General features: G+C 41.4%; 1 protein-coding gene across 2 annotated transcripts; it reads left to right on the forward strand.

The window, feature by feature from the left end:
• Window positions 1–6,908: 6,908 nt before the first annotated feature.
• Window positions 6,909–23,999, forward strand: SLAMF8 (SLAM family member 8). Of its 2 annotated transcripts, none has more exons than XM_072647365.1 (5): window positions 6,909–7,000; window positions 15,982–16,302; window positions 19,616–19,921; window positions 21,436–21,543; window positions 23,366–23,999. In XM_072647365.1, exons 1-5 carry the CDS (start codon window positions 6,961–6,963, stop codon window positions 23,428–23,430), a joined length of 840 nt encoding a protein of 279 aa, XP_072503466.1. In that variant the 5' UTR covers window positions 6,909–6,960; the 3' UTR covers window positions 23,431–23,999. The 2 variants fall into 2 exon arrangements, with proteins under 2 accessions (XP_072503466.1, XP_072503467.1); XM_072647366.1 differs by lacking the exon at window positions 6,909–7,000 and adding an exon at window positions 12,824–13,297.
• The last annotated feature ends 36 nt before the right edge of the window (window positions 24,000–24,035 follow it).

Consider the following 24,035-nt stretch of genomic DNA (forward strand, 5'->3'; position numbering starts at 1 on the left):
CCAAGTCCTCATTTTACATAGATGAGGACACAAGCTAAGAGTGATTCATCTGTGATCAGACAGCTAAAAAGTGTTAGAGGTGTGACCCAAGTCTTCCTAAGTTCAGTTCTTTATCTACTTCATGGTCCCACATCTCTAAGAAGGAGCAGACACCTGATACTGACTTTGAAGAGAGAAAGGAATTTCCACTGATGTTGATGGAACAGAAGCTGTAAATACAAATGGGAATGAACAGGAGAAGACCCTGAAGCATCTAATAACCCAGTTTCCCGAAACAGAGTGTTGGACTTAGGATCACGAAGGAGATCATGCCTGAGCCAGACCTCAGAGCTAAGTCCAAAAAGTAGGTTGGAATCAGAATAGGCTGATGGCTTAAATTTGGCCAGGCTGGCTAAGAAGTTTCTGTTTTATCCTAAATATAGTGGGGAGCCAATGAAGGTTTTTTGTCAAGGGAGTGACATGATTAGATCTCTGTAGAAGATTATAAAAATAATAGCTAGCATTTAAATAACATTTCAAGGTTTGCAAAGCACTGTATATACATAGTCTGATGATAAACTAATATTAGTAAAATGCTAAGCACCATGCCTGGTGTATAGTAGGCACTATGCATATTCTTATTCTCTTCCCCCTTATCTTATTTGAGTCTCATAATAACCCTGTGAGCTGGGTGCTATCATTATGTCCATTTTATAGATAAGGAAACGGAAACTCAGAGTGATTAAGTGACTTGCCCAGGTTCGGACTGAAAAAGGATTTGAACTCCGATCTTCCCAACTCCAGTTCAAAACTACTGTGTCACCTAGCTCCCTACATGACAGGTGGAAAAAGGAGAGATTAGAGGGGAGAACATCAGGTGGGATAGAGACTTGAAAATGGATCAATTTTTTTGACAGTAACCTTTCAGTGCTAACAGTAGTGGGGAGAAAACCAAACTGGAGACAAAAGATCTGAGATTTTACATCTGTGAAATGGGGAATTTGGACAGAATGACTTCTTGGACCCTCTTTCTGGACCTAGATACTATGGCCCTTTCTTTAAAAAGACCCTGATCCAATTCTAGCAGTTGCCACTTCCCAATAACAGGTCATCTCTCTTTCTTTAGTTTTTCATAACTAAACTTTATAACTCAACTCTACTGCTTCCACCCTCTCCTCAAAGCTATTATACTATCTTCCTTCCATTAGAACAGTTTCCTCTAAAGTCACCAAGGTTCATTTCCTACGGGACCTCACCCAATTATCTCATAGAAGCCAAACTCTAAATCTTAGAATTGTAAACACCCTCAGAGGTCATTCATTCCAAGCCACCTCTGCCACCTGAAGCTCCTCTTTTCACCACATCCCAACAAGTGGTCACCCACCTTCTGCCCAAAGATCTTTTTATTCTTTATCACCCTTCTGGCTCTTTCTGATGAATTTGACATGGTTGGAGAGTTGTCTGCTTTTGTGTTCAAAGTAGACAATTTAATATGGTATTTGGACAATTACTTTTTTACTAATACTAATACTAAGTGCTAATAGCAGTGACCAGTTGGTGCCTAGAGACCGGTCATAAGAACCTTTATGGTACAGTTCACAGAATCATAGCATCTCAGAATAGAAAGGCGTCTTAGAGGCCATATAATCTATTTCCTATATCTGAACAAGGATGCCCTCTGCAACATACCTCTGCTTGAAGACTCCCAGTTTCATCATCTAGATGGCTCTAATTATTAGGGGTTTTTTCCTGACATCAAGACTAAAATTACCTCTTTACAACTTCTATCCATTCTCCCCTCTGAAGCCAAAGAGTTGATTCCCTCTTCCACAGTCTTTCAAATATTTGAGGAGAGCTGCTTCATCACCCCTGTCTTCTTTTTGGCAAGCTAGATATTCCCAGCTCTTTCAACATGTCCTCATGTGTCACATTTTTGAGACCTTTTACTATCTTAATTGCCCTCCTCTGGAAGCTATCTGGTTTATCAATCTCCTTCCTAAATTATGCTACCCAGGAATGGACACATTACTGGAGATGTATATTGGACCAGGGTTTGATACAAAGGACATTGTACACCTCCCTAGCCCCAGACTGTATGCCTCTCTCAATGTAATTTTCAAAATCAGAGCCAAGAGCGGCTGACTTTTTTGGGGGGGGGAGTGGGGGTGGAGAAAGGCCCTTGAAGCGAAAAATGCATTGGGCTGTATAGCCTGCCCTTTCACCATACACACGCACACACACACACACACACACACACACACACACACACACACTCACTCATACACACACACACGCACTCACTCACACACACACAGACACACACTCATACACACACACAGACACTCACTCACACACACACACACACAGACACACACACAGAGACACACACAGACACACACTCACACACACACTCAAAACACATACACTCACACACACTCACTCACACACACATACAGATACTCACACTCACTCATGCACTCACTCACATGCACTCACACACACTCACACACACACTCACACACACAGACACACACACACTCATGCACTCACACACAGACACACACACACTCACTCATACACACACAGACACACATGCACACTCACATGCACACACACAGACACACACTTACAGACACAGACACACACTCACACACACTCACACACACACACTCACACACACACTCACTCACACACACTCTAGAGTTGAGTGGCAGAGGTCTACCTAGACCAGTTTTTCAATCACAACCAAGTGATTTATTTTTGCCTTCCCTCCCCACAAACCTCCCCTCGGCCCCTACTCTCCTCTTTTCCTCCAGCCACCACAACTAGGAGTCACATACCCAGGATAAAAATCAAGGCAATCCAAATTATTTCATCTTGCCCCTCCTCTCCTCTGTCTATTGTGTGTCTCCAGGTACCCCTAGAGAGAAGATGAAGACTGCTTTTGCCTGACTGTCCAGTAGCACTCAGGATTTTATCTAGTTTTCTCTCAATGAACAATTGGCCAGACTTCTCTATAGTAATCAATAGCATGAGCTCTCTGAAAGTAGAAACATTGCTTTTGCAATCCTGTCCTGATCACCATGACCAGAATATAGTAAGCACACTCAATAAATGCTTATTGACTGACTGGCATAGTGGACAATAGCAGTGTAGTAAGAATAAGTTTATTACCTTAGTAATATAGTGGGAATAAATTTGTCAACTTTACTAAGTTTTAAGTCTTTCGTATTTTGCTTTAAGCCCCCATTTTGTGATTGTTTTTTTTAAAGTTGTTTTCCTATAAATTGTTTTGTTTTGTTTTTATTTCAGTTCCAAAATCTTTCCCTCCTTCCAGTCCCTTGCCCCATTGAAAAGGCAAGAAATACTATCCAGGGGTGGAGGACCTGCAGCCTCCAGGCCACTTGTAACATTCTAGGTACTTGGGTGGGGCCTTTTGAGTTCAAGTTTTACAGAAGAAATCCTTTTATTAAGAGGATTTGTTCTGAGAAGTTTGGATTCAGTCAAAGGGCCAAACTGGAGGACTTAGAGGGGTCATGTGTGGCTTGGAGGTTTCAGGTTCCCCACCCTTATTAACAATGTCTATTATACATATAAAGTCATGTAAAACATATTTCCATATTAGCCATGTTGCAAAAAAAGCAAGAAAAATGAAGAAAGTGAAAAAAATATGCTTCAATTCAATCTGCACTCTGTAGGTGGATAGCATTTTTCATCATGAGTTCTTTCAAATTGTTGTGCATAGCTAAGTCTTCCAAGTTGATCATCTTTACAATATTGCTGTTACCGTGTACAATGTTCTGCTAGTTCTCTTACTTTAATTTGAATCAGTTTATATAAGTCCTCCCAAGTCTTTCTGAAACTATCTCCTTCATCATTTCTTATAGCACAATTGTATTCCATCGCAATCATATACCACAACTTGATCAACCATTTCCCAGTTAGAGAGTTCCAAGTCCCAAATGGGCATCTCCTTAATTTCCAATTCTTTGCCACCACAGAAAGAGCTCCTACAAATGTTTTTGTACATATAGGCTGTTTTTTAATAGCAAGATAAGCACTTGTAACACATGATGTAGTAAAAAAAATTAGTAAACATGTGTGAACCTTCTGATAGGACATATTGTAATGGGAATTTGGGGGGTTTGATTTCTATTTATTCCTCCTGGAACTTTTGGCTAACTGAAAGCCTGTCTTCTTTTAATATTAACCTCATCTAAAGAAAATTTGTCCCATGGGATATAAAAAATTAATTACTGACTTAAATATTCCTTAGATAAGAAGCCAGAGGAAGAAACTTAACTGTCCCTGACTTTTTTTCAACATGTAGATCTTCCCCTCAATCAGGCTATTTGTGAGCCCTCTGAATGTAGTTTAATCTGACTTAATTTACCTATAGAGTCTGTTTAACTAGGTTTGTTTATGTATGAGATTATGACTCTGTTTAACCAAGTTTGTTCAACTTTTATGACATTGAAGGAAGCATGGGATTGTCATTTTAGCTTTTCTTTAATTTTTATGGCCTAAGAGGAATGTACAAGATGGCACTATGATAAAAGAATTATTCCTCTGTCACTCTGTTGTAATTTTGTCCATAAGAGGACTTGTTAGAATTCTAATGATCGTTCACATTTATTGTTTTCTCTGAAGTCTGAACCTGGGCTTGAGCATCATAATAAAGTCTTGGTTTTTATGTCTATAATTTTTACATTGTATTAAACGTATCTTGGCAGCGGTTACCTACCACATGGATTTAGAGAGAAGTATTTCTCCCATATCATCAATGCAAAAAAAATGTTAAAAATGACATTTAATGAGCTGGACAATCAAATTATGTGGTAAACAAATTAGGAACAGCCATAACTAGAACTGTAAGAAAACCACTGGAGATCCAAGCCTGCTCCTGGGACAGGTACCTTCTTTGTTCCCCTAAACTTGAGATTCAGCTTCTAGAATTCTTTCAGAGCAGTGCTGATTAAAGGAGACCTGCTAGACACCTGCCATGGGGAGAGACACGGACTTCAGCTGAGCATCAGTATAAAACTCTTTGTGGGCAATCTAAGAAGCAGGTTGGTGGTTTGTTCTTAAGGGAGCTAGTATTTGTATTATTTGCACGTAACAATTAATAGAGTTCCATTGTACTCATAGTGATGTGTAAGCAGGGGTCTGCCGGAGTCAGCCCATACTGGTTAGCTACAGCTGACTGTTAAATCTTTAGTGCGTGCATTTATACCTTGGAAATCCACAAATGTTACAAAACAAGGCTCAATAGATTGGTTTTTTTATTTGTCTAGACTTCAGAAAGTGATAGAGAAAATCTTAATAATGAAGATTAAACTTGAAAGTGTATTATTTTCAGAGAGGCAGTTATTAAACATTTACCATCATACCGCTGGGTGTGTCTGGTGTTTCTGAAGTACTAGTAAATGAGCCACAAGCATATACCAAGTGTTCTACTTTGACACTATAAGACTTGGGTTTGAATCTTAGCTTTGCTTGCCTGGTGACTAGAGCAACTCATTTCCCCTCCCCAGGCTTCTAGTTTAAGTAGGTGATCAAAGTCTTTTACTACTGGAAACCCTAAGAAGCAAGGCAACAAAGGGTTAAGGGGAGAATGCGGCCAGGGAGGGTGGTCAGAGCCCTCTGTTTACAAAGATTCCCTCCCCTCCTCCAGCCTCAGTGCATCAGTTTGCTCTAAAAAAAAAAAAGTCATTTTTAACTGCAGCCAGTCTGTTGTGGGTGGCAGATGGAGCTACTGAGCTTGCATTTGTAGCAGACATTTAGCTTTCCCAAAAAGCCCTGAGGAATAGAGAGCTGGGATCTGGAGCGGCTGCAAGCTGCTGTCTTAATTAGAGAGTGTTGGGAGTGGCCCCTTTGAACTCCACAACTAATTTACCTGAGTGAACTCCCCCCTGTGGCTAGGTAATGAGCAGTGCTGTGGACTAGTGATTAGAAGGCTTTGGAGGACCAACTGCAGAGTTAACCCTTCCCTTCCACTAGCTCGGTCATCCCTCCCGAACCTTGCTCCAGGAGGCAGGCAGACCCTCTCTCCTGCATCTTCAATCTTGGATCACCCATGCAATAGGGGTAGCTAGGTGGTGCAGTGCATAGAGCACTAGGTCAGGAGGACCTGAGTTCAAATCTTACCTCAGAGACTTGACACACTAGCTGTGAGTCCTTGGGCAAGACACTTAACCCCAGTTGCCTCATCCTGGATCATCTCCAGTCATCCTGATGAATATCTGGTCACTGGATTCACATGGCTCTGGAGGACAAGTGAGGCTGGTGACCTGCACAGCCCTCCCTCATTCAAAACAAAGTCAAGTGCAAGTCATGTCATTATTTCTCTGATGGCATGGTCTTCTTCAGCAACAAAGGATGAACGTACACACCTACCCCACAAGCTCCTTCCAATCAGCCTGTAAACCATACCATTGACCCTTTTAGCCCATCTCTCTTCACTGTTAAACTTCTACAAAAAGCTGTCTACCAAGTCTTCCTTCCTAACCATTTCCTTTAACCCATTGCAGTCTGGTTTCCTCTCCTCCTTTTGCTGAGTAGCACAGAGTAGCCAATTTTAAATGCTGCTTTAGTAAATGAAGGGTAAGACAGAGCTTCAAGGTGAACAATTTTATTTCCCAATAATGTGCCCAGGAAATTTCATGGTTGAATTAGCAGAATAGGAATATGAGAAAGGGGCTGATTTATAAGAATCTGTTCTTAAAATAGTCCACTCTGGTCTGAGCCAACTTGTACTTTATTTGGGGGCATTTGTTTTCTGGGTATCTTGTTCTGAGTCAAGATTCCTCCTTTTTGCGATGGGATTTTCCATGACTTGCCCCACTGAGGTTCCCCACATCCTGTTAGCCCAGGATGTTCCAGTTTCCAGTTGGTTAGTTTCTTTTTGAACTATTTCCCCTACACGCATATACACACACACACTCATTCCCTGGGTCCTTTCTTCGCCCATGTTGGAGCAAGATGGCTGTCTGGACACTTCAAAGCCTCCTTCTCTGGGAAGGTATGGAGAGTTTGGGGGTAGGGAGTAGGTTCAAGAGGACTGACCTGGAAGCTAGAATTCCATCTAAGTATAGGTCTAGGCAAACCATGATTAATTGTGAGTTTGCATCTGAAGGGCCAAGGAAGGACTAGAGAAAGATTGGGGAGAGCCACCAAAGCCAAGATGTTATCAAGTTTTAATTGCAAGGTAGCACTAAGAAAAAACACTAATGGAGAAGTATGGGGGGGTGGGGCCTAGGAGAGAGCTTCAGGAGGAGCTAAAGCTTCAGGAGCACTCTTTTGGGTCAATGCAATGGGACATAGTGGTGACCCTTGGGCAGAGATGATGTAAGAACACTGAGGGGCATCTGGACAGCTCAAGAATACTTTATTTTTAAAGACAGTTTGAAGGGAAGGGTTAAGCCTCCTCAGAGGGTAATTGGGGAAGGAAGGTATACCCTTCCCTTTTAGTTATTTCTATGTTGAAGTAACAAACGGATACAGAATAAAAGGGATTGCTAAAATTACCAAGGGAAGATCTGCATCTTCCAAGGCAAAAAAAAAATTCTGTTGATTGCTACAAGTACCCTCCTGTCCTGGCCTTCTAGCACCTCTAAACCCCCTTCCCCCAGTCTCAAGATCTCAGATGGATCATTAGACTTGCCCCTAAATGCACCTGTCTTCCATACTTTTTTCTTGCTGTAAAGGGTGCTTCCATTTTTTCATTCGCTTCTGTGCATAACCTTGGTTTTATCTTTGACTCATTCCTTTCCTTCATCTGCCACAGCCAATCAATTACCAAGTCTTCTACACTCCACTTCCACATCTCTCACAATCTGTCTGCTTATCTCCCCTCACACAGCCTCCACCCTGGTTCTTACCCTTATCTCTTGCCCAGACTATCGCAATAGCCTTCTAATTGGTCTCCCTGCTTTTTAGCATCTCCTTATTCCAATATACTCTTTGCCCACAGCTGTCAAATTGATATTCCTAAAATATTGATTTGACCAGGTCACTCTATACTAAAAAATATTCATGGCTCCTTATTGCATCTGGAATAAAATGCAAAATCCCTAGCCTGGCTGGAATTTAAAACCCTCCACAGTCTGACTCCCACCTATCTTCTTTAATCTTATTTCATGCAAGCTCTCTTCCTGGTCCCCTATGTTTGCAACATTCATTAGTCCTTCAAAGTACAGCTCAGATTTCACACCTTTATGAATAATAATAATGGAGATGATATAATGATCACAAGAAGAATTAGCATTTATAGTACTTAAGGTTTGTAAAGCACTTGGCAAACATTATTTTATTTGTTCCTCACAACAACCCTGGGAGATAGATGGTATTATTGCCCCCACTTTACAGATGAGAAAACTGAGACAAACAAAGATCAAGTGATTTATCCAGGGTCAGGAAGTTAGCAAGTATTTAAAGTAGGATTTGAATTCAAGACTTCCCAGGTCCAGCATTCTATACATTATGCCATCTTGCTGCATTTTTTATACCTTTATATTACTTTGTTCATATTTTGTATTTAGTCATCTCTATATACATTGTGTTCCCTCTACCCCCACAATAAAATGCAATCTCCTTGAGGTCAGGGGCTGTTAATTTTTGTCTTTTTTATTCCCAGATTCTAATATAGTGTTTTGGTAGATACAATAGATTCTTAATAAATGTTTATTGGATTAAGCCGCCTTCATCTACACATGAGGAGACCATCAAATTCAGCCTCCTCATTTTACAGATAAAGAAACTGAGAGATAGAGAGAGATTAAGTGATTAGCAGGTCCCACAGCTAATATGAGTTGAGATAGGATTTGAACCCAGTTCTTCCTAAGTCCACATCCAGTGTCCTCTCCTCTAAAAACACCAGGTCAGTGGTGTAAACAGCTGAATCAAAAATTTGAACTTAGGTCCTCCGGCTCCACTTTCAAATTACAAAGAGGACTTGGAGGTCATCAAGACTAATACCGTCATTTTTCCAGATGAGGGAACTGAAGACCAGAGAAGTTAAGTGACTTATCATGAGTCACACAGCTAATAAGAGTCTGAAGCAGGATTTGAACTCAGGTCTTCTTGACTTCAAGTCCACTATACTATCTATTTCGACACTTAAGAGGTATAAGAAATGCTATAGTTCTAAGAGTACTGGACTTGGAGATAGGAGTCCAATGTTTGAATGCCAGATTGGACACAAACTATGCAATTATAGATAAGTAACTTCACCTCCTGAGCCTGTTCTGTAAAATGAGCTTGATAACACATATACCACCTACATACAAGATTGTTATGAAAGGATCTCACCTGTGAACTTGAAGCCCCAGTGTGGAATCCTCCATCTTGTCTTCTCTTGGCCAACATGTAATTGACTCAATGAGCATCATTTAGCAGCCGCTCTTTGCTCAGTTCTGTGTACCTAACACCTTTGTCTATAGCCATGGAGTACTAAAAGACTTGAGTTAGGATGCATGGGAGTGTGTATTAGTATTAGTGATAATAGTTAACATTTACATAGCTCCTTACTGCATGCCAGGCACTGTGCTATCACCTTACAGAGATTATCTCCTTTGATCTTCCCAAAAACCCTGAGAGGTAGATGTTCTTATTATCCCCATTTACAGCTGAGGAAACTGAGGCAAACAGAGTGGCTTGCTAGCCCACACAGCTAGTAAGTATCTGAATTAGGATTTGAACTCAGGTCTTTCTGCTTCCAGATCCAACACCCTATTCATTATGCCACCTAAGTGCCTCACTGAGATGAGAAGCTTCTGTGAAAGGGTAAAGATGTCTGTCACCTGTGGCCTGCTGGGTTTGCTAGTTTCCTGTAGGATGACATTGACAACATAGAACTAGCCTTCTTAACCAAAAACTCCAGTGTTTGAGAAACTTGTGTAATCCAAATGATTAGTGACTACAGTTCCTCTTTCATGTCTAGGGGACCAAAATTTGATCACTGTTTATTATAGACTTCCTTCTTTCACATGATCAGAATTTACACAACTTTATAGGGAAAAAGGAACTACTGACATGTGTCTAAACTTTTCTTTAAAAAAAATCCTGGCATATGTGTTGTTTTTACGTAGTTGTGGTCACTTGTTTTGAAGCAATATTAAGATAGAGGACTAGACAATTTCCTAGATTGCAATCTGCCTTGTGGAAAGAGTTCCCATGCTGGGAGTTCTCCACACCAAAACTCAAAGTATCATAAATTTAGAACTGGAAAAGACTTTAGAAGTGTTCTAGTCCACCCTCTAGATCATACAGGAGGCTAAAACTCATGTGCCCATAACTCATGTGTTTAAAATAATGTGCCCAAAATCACACAGCTGGAACATGGCAGAGCCTGGGACTCAAACTCAGATCCTCACACTTTAGATTTTTTGTGTATCAGGTATCAAACTCAAACTCTTAATAAGCTTCAAGGGTACAGATTTGTAACTGCATTAAGACCTGTTTGCCACTTATTTACCTTGTTGGTTGGTGGAAATTTTTTCCAACTTAACCTTATATGTGTAAACTTAGAAAAGTCCCATCACCTCTTTGGGTCTGTTTGCTCATGCTAAAAAAAAAAAAAATGGTTGAACTCAATAATCTACATTTCCTTCCAGGTTTAGAGATTTTGTGGCTGAGATTTTGATTCACATACTCTTTGACTCTTTTTCTATGTTATTAATATTCTAGAGTTTACTCAAACTAATTTAGTGACAGTTATTCCTTCCACATTGCAGGAAATGGGGGGCTAGGGATACGATACCCCTTGATCAGGAAAATCCATGTAAAATTTTTTTTGGCTCTCTCTTCATACCAGAGAAGAAATCGGATTTGCTTTTTTTTTTTTCATAATACCCTATCATAAATTTGGGTTGATATTATACAATGCTATACATATATTTATACATTTCTGAGTTTCTAAATTTTTATGTCACTTGCTGGCCTTCAACATCATCTGTGGCTTCCACAAAATTCCCCCAAAAATTCCCATTTAACTTCTTATGTCAACCCTGTGATATACCAAAATCTTGATGGAAAAAGTCACGATGTGAAAGGGATAACTTATAGTATCACTAATCACTGAGTTATTGTAAGGAAAAATGGCATAATGTATGAAATGTTTGGAAAGAATAAAATGTTGTGTTAACCATAAAATGCTATAAAAATGCAAACTATTATTACATGACCTTCTTCAAGTACTTCAAAAGATGAGTGTTTTCCTCTGTGTAGGTGACCTGCCATATATATATATATATATATATATATACACACATGTATGTATATACCACAGTCTTCATGCCTTTATTGACTCTATCTACCCCCAACTTTCTGGTGATGAGCCTCTCCAAACTCATTGAGGTTGGTCTTTGGATAACAAATAGCCTGTTTCCAGACTCATACTGTAAACTTTTCCAGTTTGATAGCATCTTCTTCAGCTTGTGACCCACTGGCATAGACTTAGAAGACCCAGAGTCCTCACCACAGCACTGCAAGGCCTTAGAAGAGTCATGGAATAATTCATAGACTGAAAGGATTAACTTTAGAGCTGGAAGGATGTTAAAGCCACCAAGTCTAACTCCTCCATTTAACAGATGAGGAAACTGAGGCTCAGAGAAATTAAATGACTTGCCCAGGGCCACACAGCTAGTAAGTGTCAGAGACAGGCCTCAAATCCAGGTCTTCCTGAAGTCAAGATCATCATTCTATCCAGTAGAGGAAAATCATTTACTAATTTCTCCTCACTTGTAAAATATCCATTCATTTTTTCTGATCACTCATGAAAGAGAATCTGGTTTTTGACTTCTTATTTGTATTTGTTAGTTCTTCATGTATTTTGGATAGGTTATGATGGCCATTTGTATTTTTGTCAAAACAAATTGCTTTTGTTTTTATACTTTTATACTTATGCTATTCTATTTTGTTGAGCAAAAATTTTCCTTTTAAATTTTCCTGTACTCCAATTTTCCCAATAAAATCCTACTTCAATGCCTCATCATGAGGTGTAAATAAAGTGTTAAAGTCTAAGTCAAAGGAGCAGAAACTTTGGTAGCTCCTGACAGATGTGCCTAGGTATTGCCTATATATGTGCCATCTATGAATGGACTCTAGCTATGTTCAGAGAAACTTGATCGATGATAATGGCAGTGAAAGCCACACTTGAAGGTCATCCACTGAGTAACAGAATATTTAAACACCTCATTTGTGGGAGGAGTTGTCCACATGACAAAATGGTGGATCTTGAGAATATATTTCAACAGCCCTATCTTGTCTCATCAGAGGAGGAAACCCTCTATTTTTTCAATGATCACAAATATATCTTCCCTCTAAAGCCAGGATGGAGTTTCTTTTTCATGGAATCATCAGATTAGAGATTTAGAGATCATTGGGACCTTGGAGATCATCTAATCCATCTAATCTGAGAATATATGCAGTATTTTACAGATAAGGAAATAGAAGCCTGGAAAAGTTGTGACTTCCCTAAAGACATATTGTTAATTAGTTCAAGAACTAGAGTTTGAAGTCAGGCTCTACTATTCCAAATCCATTATTCTTTCCACTGCACTATATTTAATCTTTTCTTTTTAAAAAAAATATTTTTAACATTTATTTAATCTTCTCTTTTGAAAAATGAACTGAGTTTTTAAGTTTGAGAGCATGGAGGAGGGGAGGATACATTATTGCTGAAATCAGGCAACCCACAGTCAATTAGAATTTGAGAATCAGGAGATGGTAGAACTGATGGTTCTAATCAATTCTCAATTATTCCCATGTGACACATTCACTTTGTAGTTTATCCATGGCACATGGTTAATTTAGGCTGGTTTTCTGCCTCACTCAGCTCACGGACAGAAGATGTTTGCTTAGACGATATAACTTCCATTCACTTTTAGGCAGGGACCAAAAGATTAGGACTCCTCACTGTGGAAAGATAAGAGCCAAGAAAAAATATGACTCATTGCTAAGGGTGAACATAGAAGTGCTCAATACATCCTACAATAAACAGGCAACCTTAAAATCTCAGAGAAGGGAGTTTAAGAAAGAATAAAATGGTATAATCTTAGGTCTTCTCTGGGCCTCAGTTTCCTTATTTATAAAATGAATGATTTAGACTGAATAGTCATCAATCCCCTTCCAACTCTAAATCCTATGATCCTCAGGTGATACTAAGTGTGCCCTTAGAACTCAGTATATTTACAGCCCTTGTTATCGCAGACTGTGGCACCAGCTGGAAAATATAACTGGGTTCCAGGAAAGTTTAGATTAGAGGTTTGCAATCTCTCAGGGATGGATTGCCAAGATTTTATTCACTCCCCAAAGGAAGGTAAGACATTTCTGTTCTTAAAGCAGAAACTCCTTTTCAAAAATGCAAATACTTCCTGGAAGAGCCACATTTTAAACCTTTATTGTAAGATTTAGAGCTAGAAAAGATGTCTTGTACGATGACCTCATTTTGCAGGTCTAACAGGCACACCCTTGCAGTATGGGGATAGATGTATGCACAGGTCTCCTGCTAAAGAGCATGTTTGACCACAGGTTCTTGATTGACCTCCTGGACCCTATGAAGTTTGGAGACATTGGAGGAGGGGGAGGGTAAAGGGATTGAGTACATACTCTGGTCACTTCTTGCTAAATAGCTTGTGCTCCTAGAGATTCTTTCTTGGCTGCTTGTTTTCTGAGACAAGAATAAGGATGTATGCCAAGGAGGACTGGCCACTGAGCCAGGAAGAGTCGCCCATTTGGAAGGCTTAAAGGACGAACAACTTCCTTTCTTGTTCTCTCTTCCAGTCTTTCAGATTTCTGGTTTGGGGCTCTAACATCTCTCCCTTTAGCTTCCAAGGATGGCAGGGGTGTGCTGGAGTCAGCTCTAAACAGCTGACCAAGAGATTGATAAATTTTCGGTGTGAGCATTTACACCTTAGAAACTGGAAAACACTACAAATCAGGGCTTGTTTTGTTGGTTGTCTAGACTTTAAAAGTGTTCATAAATTTAATTGTGTCCACCTACAGCTTACCCCTGTTTTGCTCTATAAACATTGGTTGAGCTCAATAGGACTGCAGTGGAAAGCTTAGGGAATGATGTTTTCACCAAACTAGAGGCTAATGATAGTGACTGGTGTTTACGTAGCACTTGAAGGTTTGTAAAGTCATTTATATCAATTATTTCATTTGATCCTTACAACTCTTCTGGAAAATACAGATGGGGAAACTGGGGCAAACCAGTTAAGTTACTGGTTCAGGGTCACACAACTAGTAAGTGTCTGAGGCTAGATTTGAACTCAAGTCTTTCTGACTACAGGTCCAGGGCTCTTCTCACTATGCCACTTAGCTGCCCCTCAAAGATGCAGGTTCAAAGTCACATACACATTCACACATACACATGCATACAGACAATGCACATACATACATACTCATACATGCTCATACACTTACACACATACACATGTTCATACACTCATACACATATACTCAAATACTCAGAACCCATACTCACACACTCACACATACATGCACATTCACACATATTCATACACTTACATACATATGCACTCACACACATATGTTCATACACTCACACTTAAACACATATACTCATTCTCTCAGGCACCCATATTCACAGTCACACACACACATATACTCATACATTCAGATACCCATACTCACACAATCACACACATACATACTCACACATACTCATACACATATACACTCACATGCACACATGTTCACATGCACACATATATACTTATACCCTCATACTCTCACACATATACTCACACATTCAGATATCCATACACACTCACACACAAACATAACACACATACACATATACACTCAGGCACCCATACTTACACACTCACAGACACATAGACATAAAACCAAGAAGTAATGTGGCTTACATATCTCATAGAAGGATAGATTTACAGTCTGAGTGTCTGGATTCAAATCTTGGGTCTGTCATGTAGCTTCTCTAGACCTCAGTTTCCTTACCTGCAAAGTGGGATGTTTGGACTATGTGATGTACAACATCTGTTCCTGATGATACAATAACCTAACTTTCCTTCAAATCCAGCCAATCTGGAATTTTGGGATCTTATCCATTGCTTTATCCCTTAGAGGATTACAGAAATTTAAAGTCAGAGGGCGCCTTGGGAATTAGCTAATTTTACTCCCTCATTGTACAGATAAGGAAACTGAGGCATAGAGAAAAGGAAGTCACTTGCCCAAGGTCACAAGGAAGTCAGTTGCAGTGTCATTGCTGTAATATGCCCTTCTTACCTTCTCCTACCACTCCCTCCCCCAAAATGATTACAAACTTATTACGAGCAGAGTAGGTGTCATGTCTATCTACTTTGGGCACATAGTATAGGTCTCTAATTGTTGAAATGAGTGGTCTGAGACCCTGGACACAGCTCAGGAGCATGGTCTCCTAAATCTAGGGAACCCCACAGATAAACATATGTAAAATGCTTTGCTAACAAACCTTTAAAGTGATTCACAAACGCTGACAATTTATCATCATCATCACCATCTGTTATGCACCTCATTGTGGCTCAATGGATACAGCAGTGGACCTGGAGTCAGGAAGACCTGAGCAAGTCACTTAACCTCCGTATGCCTCACTTTCTTCATCTGTAAAATGGGGGAAATAACAGCACTCAAATCCTAGGGTTGTTGTGAGGATAAAATGAGACAATATTTACAAAGCACTTTTTGCAAATATTAATGTGCTATATAAATGCTATCTATCACCCATCTATTATCTATCATTATTTCTCGAAATCAGTAGGCCTAAAATAAAGTCAGCTGTGATGCAGCAAAAAATAAAAAGTACTGTATTTGCAATGGGAAGACGCGGGTTTAAGTGCCAGCTCTCTCTGGCCCATAGCGTCCTTACTTGTGGAATGGAGGAAGGGAAAGTGTGTGGATTTCCAAGAACCCTTCCACCCTAAGGCTCTAGGATCCTGAGGAAGGGACCCCACCTTGATAGTATCTTCTTCTCTCCAGTGTTGCTCCCAGCTGTCTGGGCCCAGGTGCAGGGACTCGTGGGGGGCTCTGCGTTGCTGGAGGCAGAGGTGCCCCCAGGTTTCCGAGTCCGTGACGCCATCTGGAGGTCCCAGTGGCCCTCAGAGAAGCTTGTGGCCACATTTTTCCGCGGGGCACCGGAGATCCTGTACGACTCGCGATTCCTGGGCAGGACCCGGCTGCACGGCAACCTCAGCCTGGAGATTCAGCCGCTGGAGCAAGGGGACAGCGGCAACTTCTCACTGCTGCTGGTGGACACCAGGGGCCGGACTGAAAGCCACATCCTGAGGCTGACCGTGTACGGTGAGTGGAGTCTACCTCTGGCCCGGGCACCAGCCCTCCATCACCCCCTCCAGGGGCTAATACCGTGCAGCGTGGTTGTGGGGATCAAATGAGACGTGAAGTGCTTGCTGGTTAGACAGCGCTCTTTCATTAAGTGCCTACTATGTGCCAGGCTCTAGCCAAGCACTGGCGATGCTATGAGATGCCTTAATAATATGTATTAATAATGAGCCATATTTTAGTAAGTAAACCTGAATTTTAAATTAAACCTAATTGTATTAATAACAACCCTAAAGCACTGCATAAACTTTATTATTGCTAATTATAACTATTTTATTAATGGTATTATTATTATGCTAGAGCAGAAGAAATAGACATTTCTAAGTTTCAGTTCTAGCCACCTTCTGAACAGGCTATCTCCATCACATACACAACTGCCCTTCAGAAAGTCAGATGAGATTGTGGTTTCTTGAAACACCTGACTGCCTTTAGTCCTTCCTCCTCCTCCCTTTCTTCCCTATCTCGCCTCCCACTACATCCTTACAGCGTCTTGGGGGCTGCTACCTCAGGTGGAGAGGAGCCAGAATGAGCCCACAACTCTCAAAGTCTCACCTGGGCTGGAGAAGAGGGAATAGGGGTAAGCAATGTAGGCAGATAGCTAGCGTTTGGCATACAGAGTCAGCCAACAGGCATTTATTAATTACTATGTGGTTGGCTAGGTGTGTGTTTGTCCTTCGTTGCTGAAGAAGACCATGCCATCAGAGAAATAATGACATGACTTGCACTTGACTTTGTTTTGAGTGAGGGAGGGCTGTGCAGGTCACCAGCCTCACTTGTCCTCCAGAGCCATCTGAATCCAGTGACCAGATATTCATCAGGATGACTGGAGATGACCCAGGATGAGGCAATTGGGGTTAAGTGACTTGCCCAAGGTCTCACAGCTGGTGAGTGTCGTGTCTGAGGTGAGATTTGAACTCAGGTCCTCCTGACCTGGTGCTCTATCCACTGCACCACCTAGCTGCCCTGGCTGGCTAGGTGCTAAGAGGATTGAAGAGGAACTTTTTTTTTTTTTTTTTAACAAATAGTCAAACAAAACAAATCCATATGGTAGCCATGGGTGAGAATGTTGATTTCATTCTGCCCCTCGAGCCTGTAACTCTTCTATCAAGAGATGATAGGCATTTGTAATATTTCTTTTTATAAGTAATATATTCACATTCCTAGAAAATTCTCTCCCTTGTGGCTCATAGGTATTTATTTTGAGATAAGTCCACATGAAACTCAAAAGTTTTGAGTTAGTATCTGACAGGAGTTTGACTGTCTGAGTTTGGATAGTATCTGACAGGAGGCAAAATTTTCAAACCTTGCTGAGAGGCCCAGATGCTGGGAATGAAGACCAGATCTCAGTTATCCTGTAAGGAGGGTGAGAAGAGACACAAAGAATCCACAATCAATAGTGCCCCAAAACTTTTTCAGATTTACATTCCCTCGTTGGCATTGGAGACAGATGGGACGAGGCAGAAAACTGGTCTCCAGAAACCTCTGAATGGTGTATTCAAATACTATTCTGTTTCATGACTTTCAGATAAGCAGTGGCTAAAACTCTGCATACAAGGCTGCCCAGTGGAGGCCCTAGGGGATCTGCTTAGAGATTAGATAACAATGATTTATAATTAGCTTCTTAATTGTTTGAATTTCAGAGGGCATTTCTTAAGTCCTTGAAGTGTTTAAAAGCAGTTTGTTCTCTCTGTTTGATATCTTCAAAGGATCTCAGATTTAGAGCCAGAAGGGACATTAGAGGCAAACCCCTCATATTAAAGATGAGGAAATTGGAACACAGAGAGTTCAAGTGACTTGCCCAGGATCACTCAGCCGATAAGCATCTGAGACAGCTCTTGAACTCAGGTCTTTCTGACTCCAAGTCCAGGGGATACTCTTACCACTAAAACAGATCCCTACCACTCCACAGGGGTGAGGGTAGGAGGGTGTCTGGTCTTCCTTACCTTTTCCCATAAATCTCCAAAGAGTAGCTCACACTGACATAGTTTTTACATAGGTAGAGGAAACTGAGATCAAGAAAAGGAAAATGAATATGGACCTAACACATAGTAGGCATTTAACAAATGTTATTAATTGACTGACTAATAGGGTTGCGCAGCTATTAATGCCTGACTGTTTTGGTATGGAGGCCTGAATACAGGATTTAGAGTCAGAATATGATTTCAGACAAGTGCCCCAATTTCCAAATCTGCAAAATGGAGATCCTAGGGTCATGGATCATAGATCTAGAACCAGAAAGAACATCAGAATCCATATAGTACAACCCATATCACAGATGAGGAAACTGAGCCCCAGAAAGAATAAACAAACTACCTACACTGATATAACTGTTACATTATTTAGTCATTGTCAGCTGTGTCTGATGCTTTATCACCCCACTTGGTATCTTCTTGGCAAAAATACTGGAGTAGTTTGCCATTTCTTTTTCGGGCTCATTTTGCGGATGAGGAAACTGAGGTTAACAGAATAAAGTGACTTGCCCAGGGTCACACAACTAGTGTCTGAGGCCAGATTTGAACTCAGGTCTTCGTGACTCTAAGCCCTACACTCTATCCACTGATCCACCTAGCTGCCTCTGATGCAGATAGTAAGCATCAGAAATGGAGGTAATAAATAATATGTGAACCATGGAAGGCAGCCGGGTAAAATGAAAAAGGCCCTGGCTTTGGAGTCAAAGGACCTGGGTTCAAATCCAACCTCTGATGCTTAATACCTGTGGGGCCTTGACTAAGACATTTACCTTTCCTAGGTTTCAATTTCCACTTCGGTAAAATGAGGGGGGTGGGCTGGATAATCACTGAGGCCCCTCTAAACTGATGATTCTATGAACTGCATGTTTCACTTCATATTCATAGGGTTGACTATAAAGGGCTTAAAGATAGGTTTGAATGGAGCATGGGGAGGATAGACCCATAATTTCAGAGCATAGGGAATTCTCTGATGGGGATACTCCCTCTACCCAATACAAGTCAGCACCAACTTAGCCTCACAGAGTTGCCTAGAACACCAAGAGGTTCAGTCACTTGCCTGGGGTCACAGAACCCAGGTGTTTGAGAGGGAAGAGTTTTAATCCAGATGTGCCTGATTGGCACATAGTAGGTGATTAATAAATGTTTTTTTTCTTCCTTCCTTGTACATCAGGGAAGGTTCAGTAGTGCTTAGCTAGACAAAGAAGAGACAGAATAGAAGTCACGAAGTCCACCCTACATGATTGTGTCCAGTGTAATTAATGACCTGTGTAATCTTAGCTCCATATTGTGTGTTCCGTTCCCAGAAGCAGTTTCCAGACCCACGGTGCAAGTTTTCATTGCTATAGCAGGTGGCACCCAGCCACCCAGGACCTGCCAAGTCTTCCTTTCCTGTGTGGTTCCCAACAGCAGCGAAGTGACCTACAGCTGGCAGAGAGAGGGTGCAGCTGAGCTTATGGACACCCAACAGGGTCTCTTCATTGATAGTCAAGTGCTAAGGATCTCCCTGGGGCCAGGGGATGAAGACACTGTCTACTCTTGCATAGTGTCCAACCCTGTCAGCTGGGACTCAGTGGCCATCACCCCTTGGGAAAGTTGCTCCCAGAATACTGGTATGCCACATGGTCAGACCAATCCTTTGGGCCCCAACCCACGGAAGCTCTACTCACTCTAATAGTCAATGGGAGATATTGGGTGGGGAAGAGTAGGGAGAAGGAAGTGGACAGCTCCCTGAGACTAAAAAAAAAACACAAACAAACCCACAACTCTATAAAGAGGTTTCCACAAGTATCCTGACCAACCTGACCATGACCAAGAGATGAAACTGTTTCCTCTTTCCTTACCTCCACCATGCCTAGCTTCACTGTTATAACTTCTTTGCCCTTAAACCCCTGTTTTTAATTATCCTTTTAATTTGACTTCATCTGGATAAAAACATTGGAGTGGGGAGGGGGGGAGAGCTTTTTCTCCCATAGTGTAATTGACCCTGGATTAATAAGGTTCCTTAGGTGTAATAACAGTTTGCATTTCCATAGTGTTTGATAGTTTTTTCGCTCATCCACACATTGGGAGAGAGATTCTCTCTCTAAACTTTCTGGTTTACAGGTGGCAGAAACTATCATAGCACAGAAAAATTAAGTGATTCGTCTAGGGCAGGGGTGGGGAACCCATGGCCTCAAGGCCACCTGTCACCCTCTAGGTCCTCAACTGACTGAATCCAAACTTCACAGAACAAATCCAGGGTATTTGAAGTTTGATTTTGTCAAAGGACTACACTTGAGGACCTAGAAAGCCAATGTGACCTCAAGGCCACAGGCTCCCCACCACAATCTAGGATCATAAAACTAGCTACAAGACAATCCCAGGACTTGACTCCAAATTCAGTGGTCTTTCCACCAAGAATCCCATAACATAGGGATGTTAAGAGTTGAGAATGAGCATATTTAGTACAGTTTTGAATTCTCTGTGAGTGTTTGTGTGGGAAGACGTGACCTCTGCCCTAGAATCTGGCCCTTCGTTCTACTGGCCCCAGAGGGAACCTTGGCCTGAGACCTAAAAATAGGCTTCCAATGCTCTCTCCACTAGATTAAGTGACACTGTGACAAGTTAATATTTTGCTCTTCGGTTTGTAGGAGTGTGAGCATCATGTGTGGACAGGTGCTAAAGAGCAGGATACACACCAATGCATGTAGAAACTGTGGAAACAGCACTCATTGACTTGGAAGTCAGAAAACCTGAGTACAAGTCCTGGCTCTGATGGCAGTGGAGTCACCTATAATGAGTCCACTTGATCTCCCTAGACCTCAGTTGCCTCATCTGCGAAATGGGGATAATACTTGTACTCCCTGTCTCACAGGGATGTTGTAAAAAAGATGCTCTCTAAACCCCCAAGTGCATCAGTGACTGTGTGAGCTCTTGGTCCACTACTTATACCCCTTTAAACAGAGGCCCTTCTTTCATCCCCTTCCTCAGGGATGATGCCTAGGCTCCTGAGAGAAGGTAAGAGGCACAGGAGGGAGATAGGACCTGTAAGAAGGGAAGGTGCTTTATTTGGCTCCACAGAAGGGTCAGCAACTTCAAGCGCTCAGTGATTACCTGACTCTGACCCTGAACTCCCTTTGCTCAGGACCAGGGGATCAGTCCTACAAAGACATCCTGCTAGTGGCAATGCCCATCTCTCTGCTCTTGCTGCTGGCTGGGATCCTCTCTATTTGGCACTGTGCCCTCTGCTCAGGTAAGATTCCTTGATGGTGCTGCAGGAGGGGGCCAGGAGGTGGGGAAGAGGATAAGGCACGAAGATGAAATCATTTGGATTCTTGTCTATAAAGAGCTAGAGCATGCGTTATGCTAAACAGCCTTCTCAGTTGGGAGGGGGGCAGGATTTACAGACTAGAAGGAAGGAGTCAGCCTGGCAGAGTCACAAAATCATAGATCATAAGAACCAGTGGAGACTTCAGAAATCACCTAGCCCAACTCCCTTATTTTATAATGAGGAAACTGAGGCCCTAGGACATGAAGTTAGACCTTGGTCAAGGTCAGACAGGTAGTTAAGTATTAGAGCCAGGATTGAACCCCCAAATGGCACACTCTGTCCTGCACCACACTGCCCATTCATGCTTCCTCATCCTTTGGAATTCTTGTCTATGCCTTTCCCTTATCTCTCCTTTGAGGAATTGAACTGAATTGAGAAACAACCTAGTGCAGACCTTTCTCTAGTTCTTGCAGTAAATCATGAACACCATTACAGCATTCAGACTGTCCATCCATCAGTTGTCTCTCACACTTGAATTTCATGGCCTGCCAACTTCCTTTTTTGGTCATGTATGTCATTGATGATATATTTTACGCCTCTTCTAATACTGAATAGAGGTTTAAATAACTTGGAAAATCCTTTGCAAGGCTGATGTAGTCATTTCAAGTCCATTTATATCACCACCAAATATAGATTATGAACTTCAAGGAAAACCATATCAGCATATAGTGAAGGCTGCAGAAACTAGGTTTCTCCTGGAGTGACGTTTATATAATGTCATTCAAAGAACACTGGCCTGAGTATTAGTACACCCTGGTTCTAATCCAAGCTCTCCCATTAACTTGGGCAAATCACCACTGGGCCTCCATCTCTTTACCTATAAAATGAAGGTAGGGGCTCATAAGGATTCTTAACTTGGAGGGCCATAAAATTGTTATATATACATACATACAGTGTTTTACACACACACACACACACACGTCATATATGTCTACATACTTGTGTATATATGTTATATACCTATATACATATATGTTATATGCATACATGTGTATATGTATATAGGTATGTATATATTGATAACTGTATTTTAACATAATTGATTTCCTTTATAATCCTAAGTATCTTATATGTTTAAAAACACTGTTTTGAGAAAGAGAATGACAGACATGTCAACAGACTGCCAAAGGGATCCGTGACATCAAAAAAGTTAGGAACTTCCAAGTTAGACAATGTTCTCAATCTCCATTTCTGGCTCCAATTGCATGTGGTTTATAGGAATATATTTGTATCAGGAGAGACTGAAGTTAGATCTTGAGATTAACTTCTCCTTCCTGAATGTTAAGGAGTGGGGGGTGAGACAGGAAAGGTTGTGAAATCCCCTCTCTAGGGATTCTGAAGGTTGGGAGAGATAGTCTTCTGTGATGATTTAGGGAAAGGCTGCCCAGAGCCAAATAGCACATAGGGGGTCCTCCCAACCTAGAGAGGCTGAGATTTATAGAGGTTTATATACTTTGTCCAGTAGAATATAAGCTCCTTGTTGTTATTAGTTCTTCATTTTTGAAGAGGACCAATAATGTCACAGCATGATATGCGCAAGAATTAGATTTAAGTGCAGCCAAGCTGTGCAGAGTCAGCCTCACTCTCTCTTCCTGAGTCATTGAAACACCTTAAGGACAAGGGATGTGTTCATTTTTGTTTCTAAATCTCCAGGCATGGTGCTTGGCATATAATGGGCATTTAACAAATGTTTGTCGAAATGAATTGTACCAAATTCTGTGCTTTGTCTTTTGCTCCTTGTCAGGGAAAAAGAGGAGAAACAACTCTCCCAACAGTACAACCACAGGGACAGAGACACCACTGGTGTAGTTCAACTGCCAAGAATCCTTGTGACACCGTCGAGCCAGAGTTGCTGGGATTGGTGACTTGGAGAATGACCTGGCACTTATAAACCACCCCCAGTATCTTCACCTATCTCCAGAAACTCTTTCAGTCCCTGGCATACTGGTAGTGGACAACTCATCCTAGAGCCTCCAGACTCTAACAGGCCAATGGAGCAGTCTTTCAAGGGAGTAAGGCTCATCCTTCCAAGTGACACAGCACCACCATGCCTTCCTCCCTAGCACTGTGAGGAGGAAGTTCAGAGGGAGGTTCCTAAAAGGACCTGAAGGTTTTGTAGAAATAGTGACAGAATATGTGGCCATCGGATCCATATAGACATATACTGTCTGGAACATTAGTCCCATGGCCCCTGTTCATTATGGCATTGACACCTGGGCACCACCAAAACTGACACCAGCTATCACAAAGAGTGCTTAATAAATGCATATTGATTGATTGATGTGATCAGGAACCCAAGGCCCTGGAAAACATTAAACAGGGCCTCCGAAAACAAAGTCTGTGGAGCCAGTATACGTTGAGTAAAAAGAGAAACTGTGGTCCCCTTTCTTGACTTCTACCCAGGCCTGAACCCT

Source organism: Notamacropus eugenii, chromosome 2 (assembly GCF_028372415.1).
Source record: "Notamacropus eugenii isolate mMacEug1 chromosome 2, mMacEug1.pri_v2, whole genome shotgun sequence".
Taxonomy (NCBI): Eukaryota; Metazoa; Chordata; class Mammalia; order Diprotodontia; family Macropodidae; genus Notamacropus; species Notamacropus eugenii.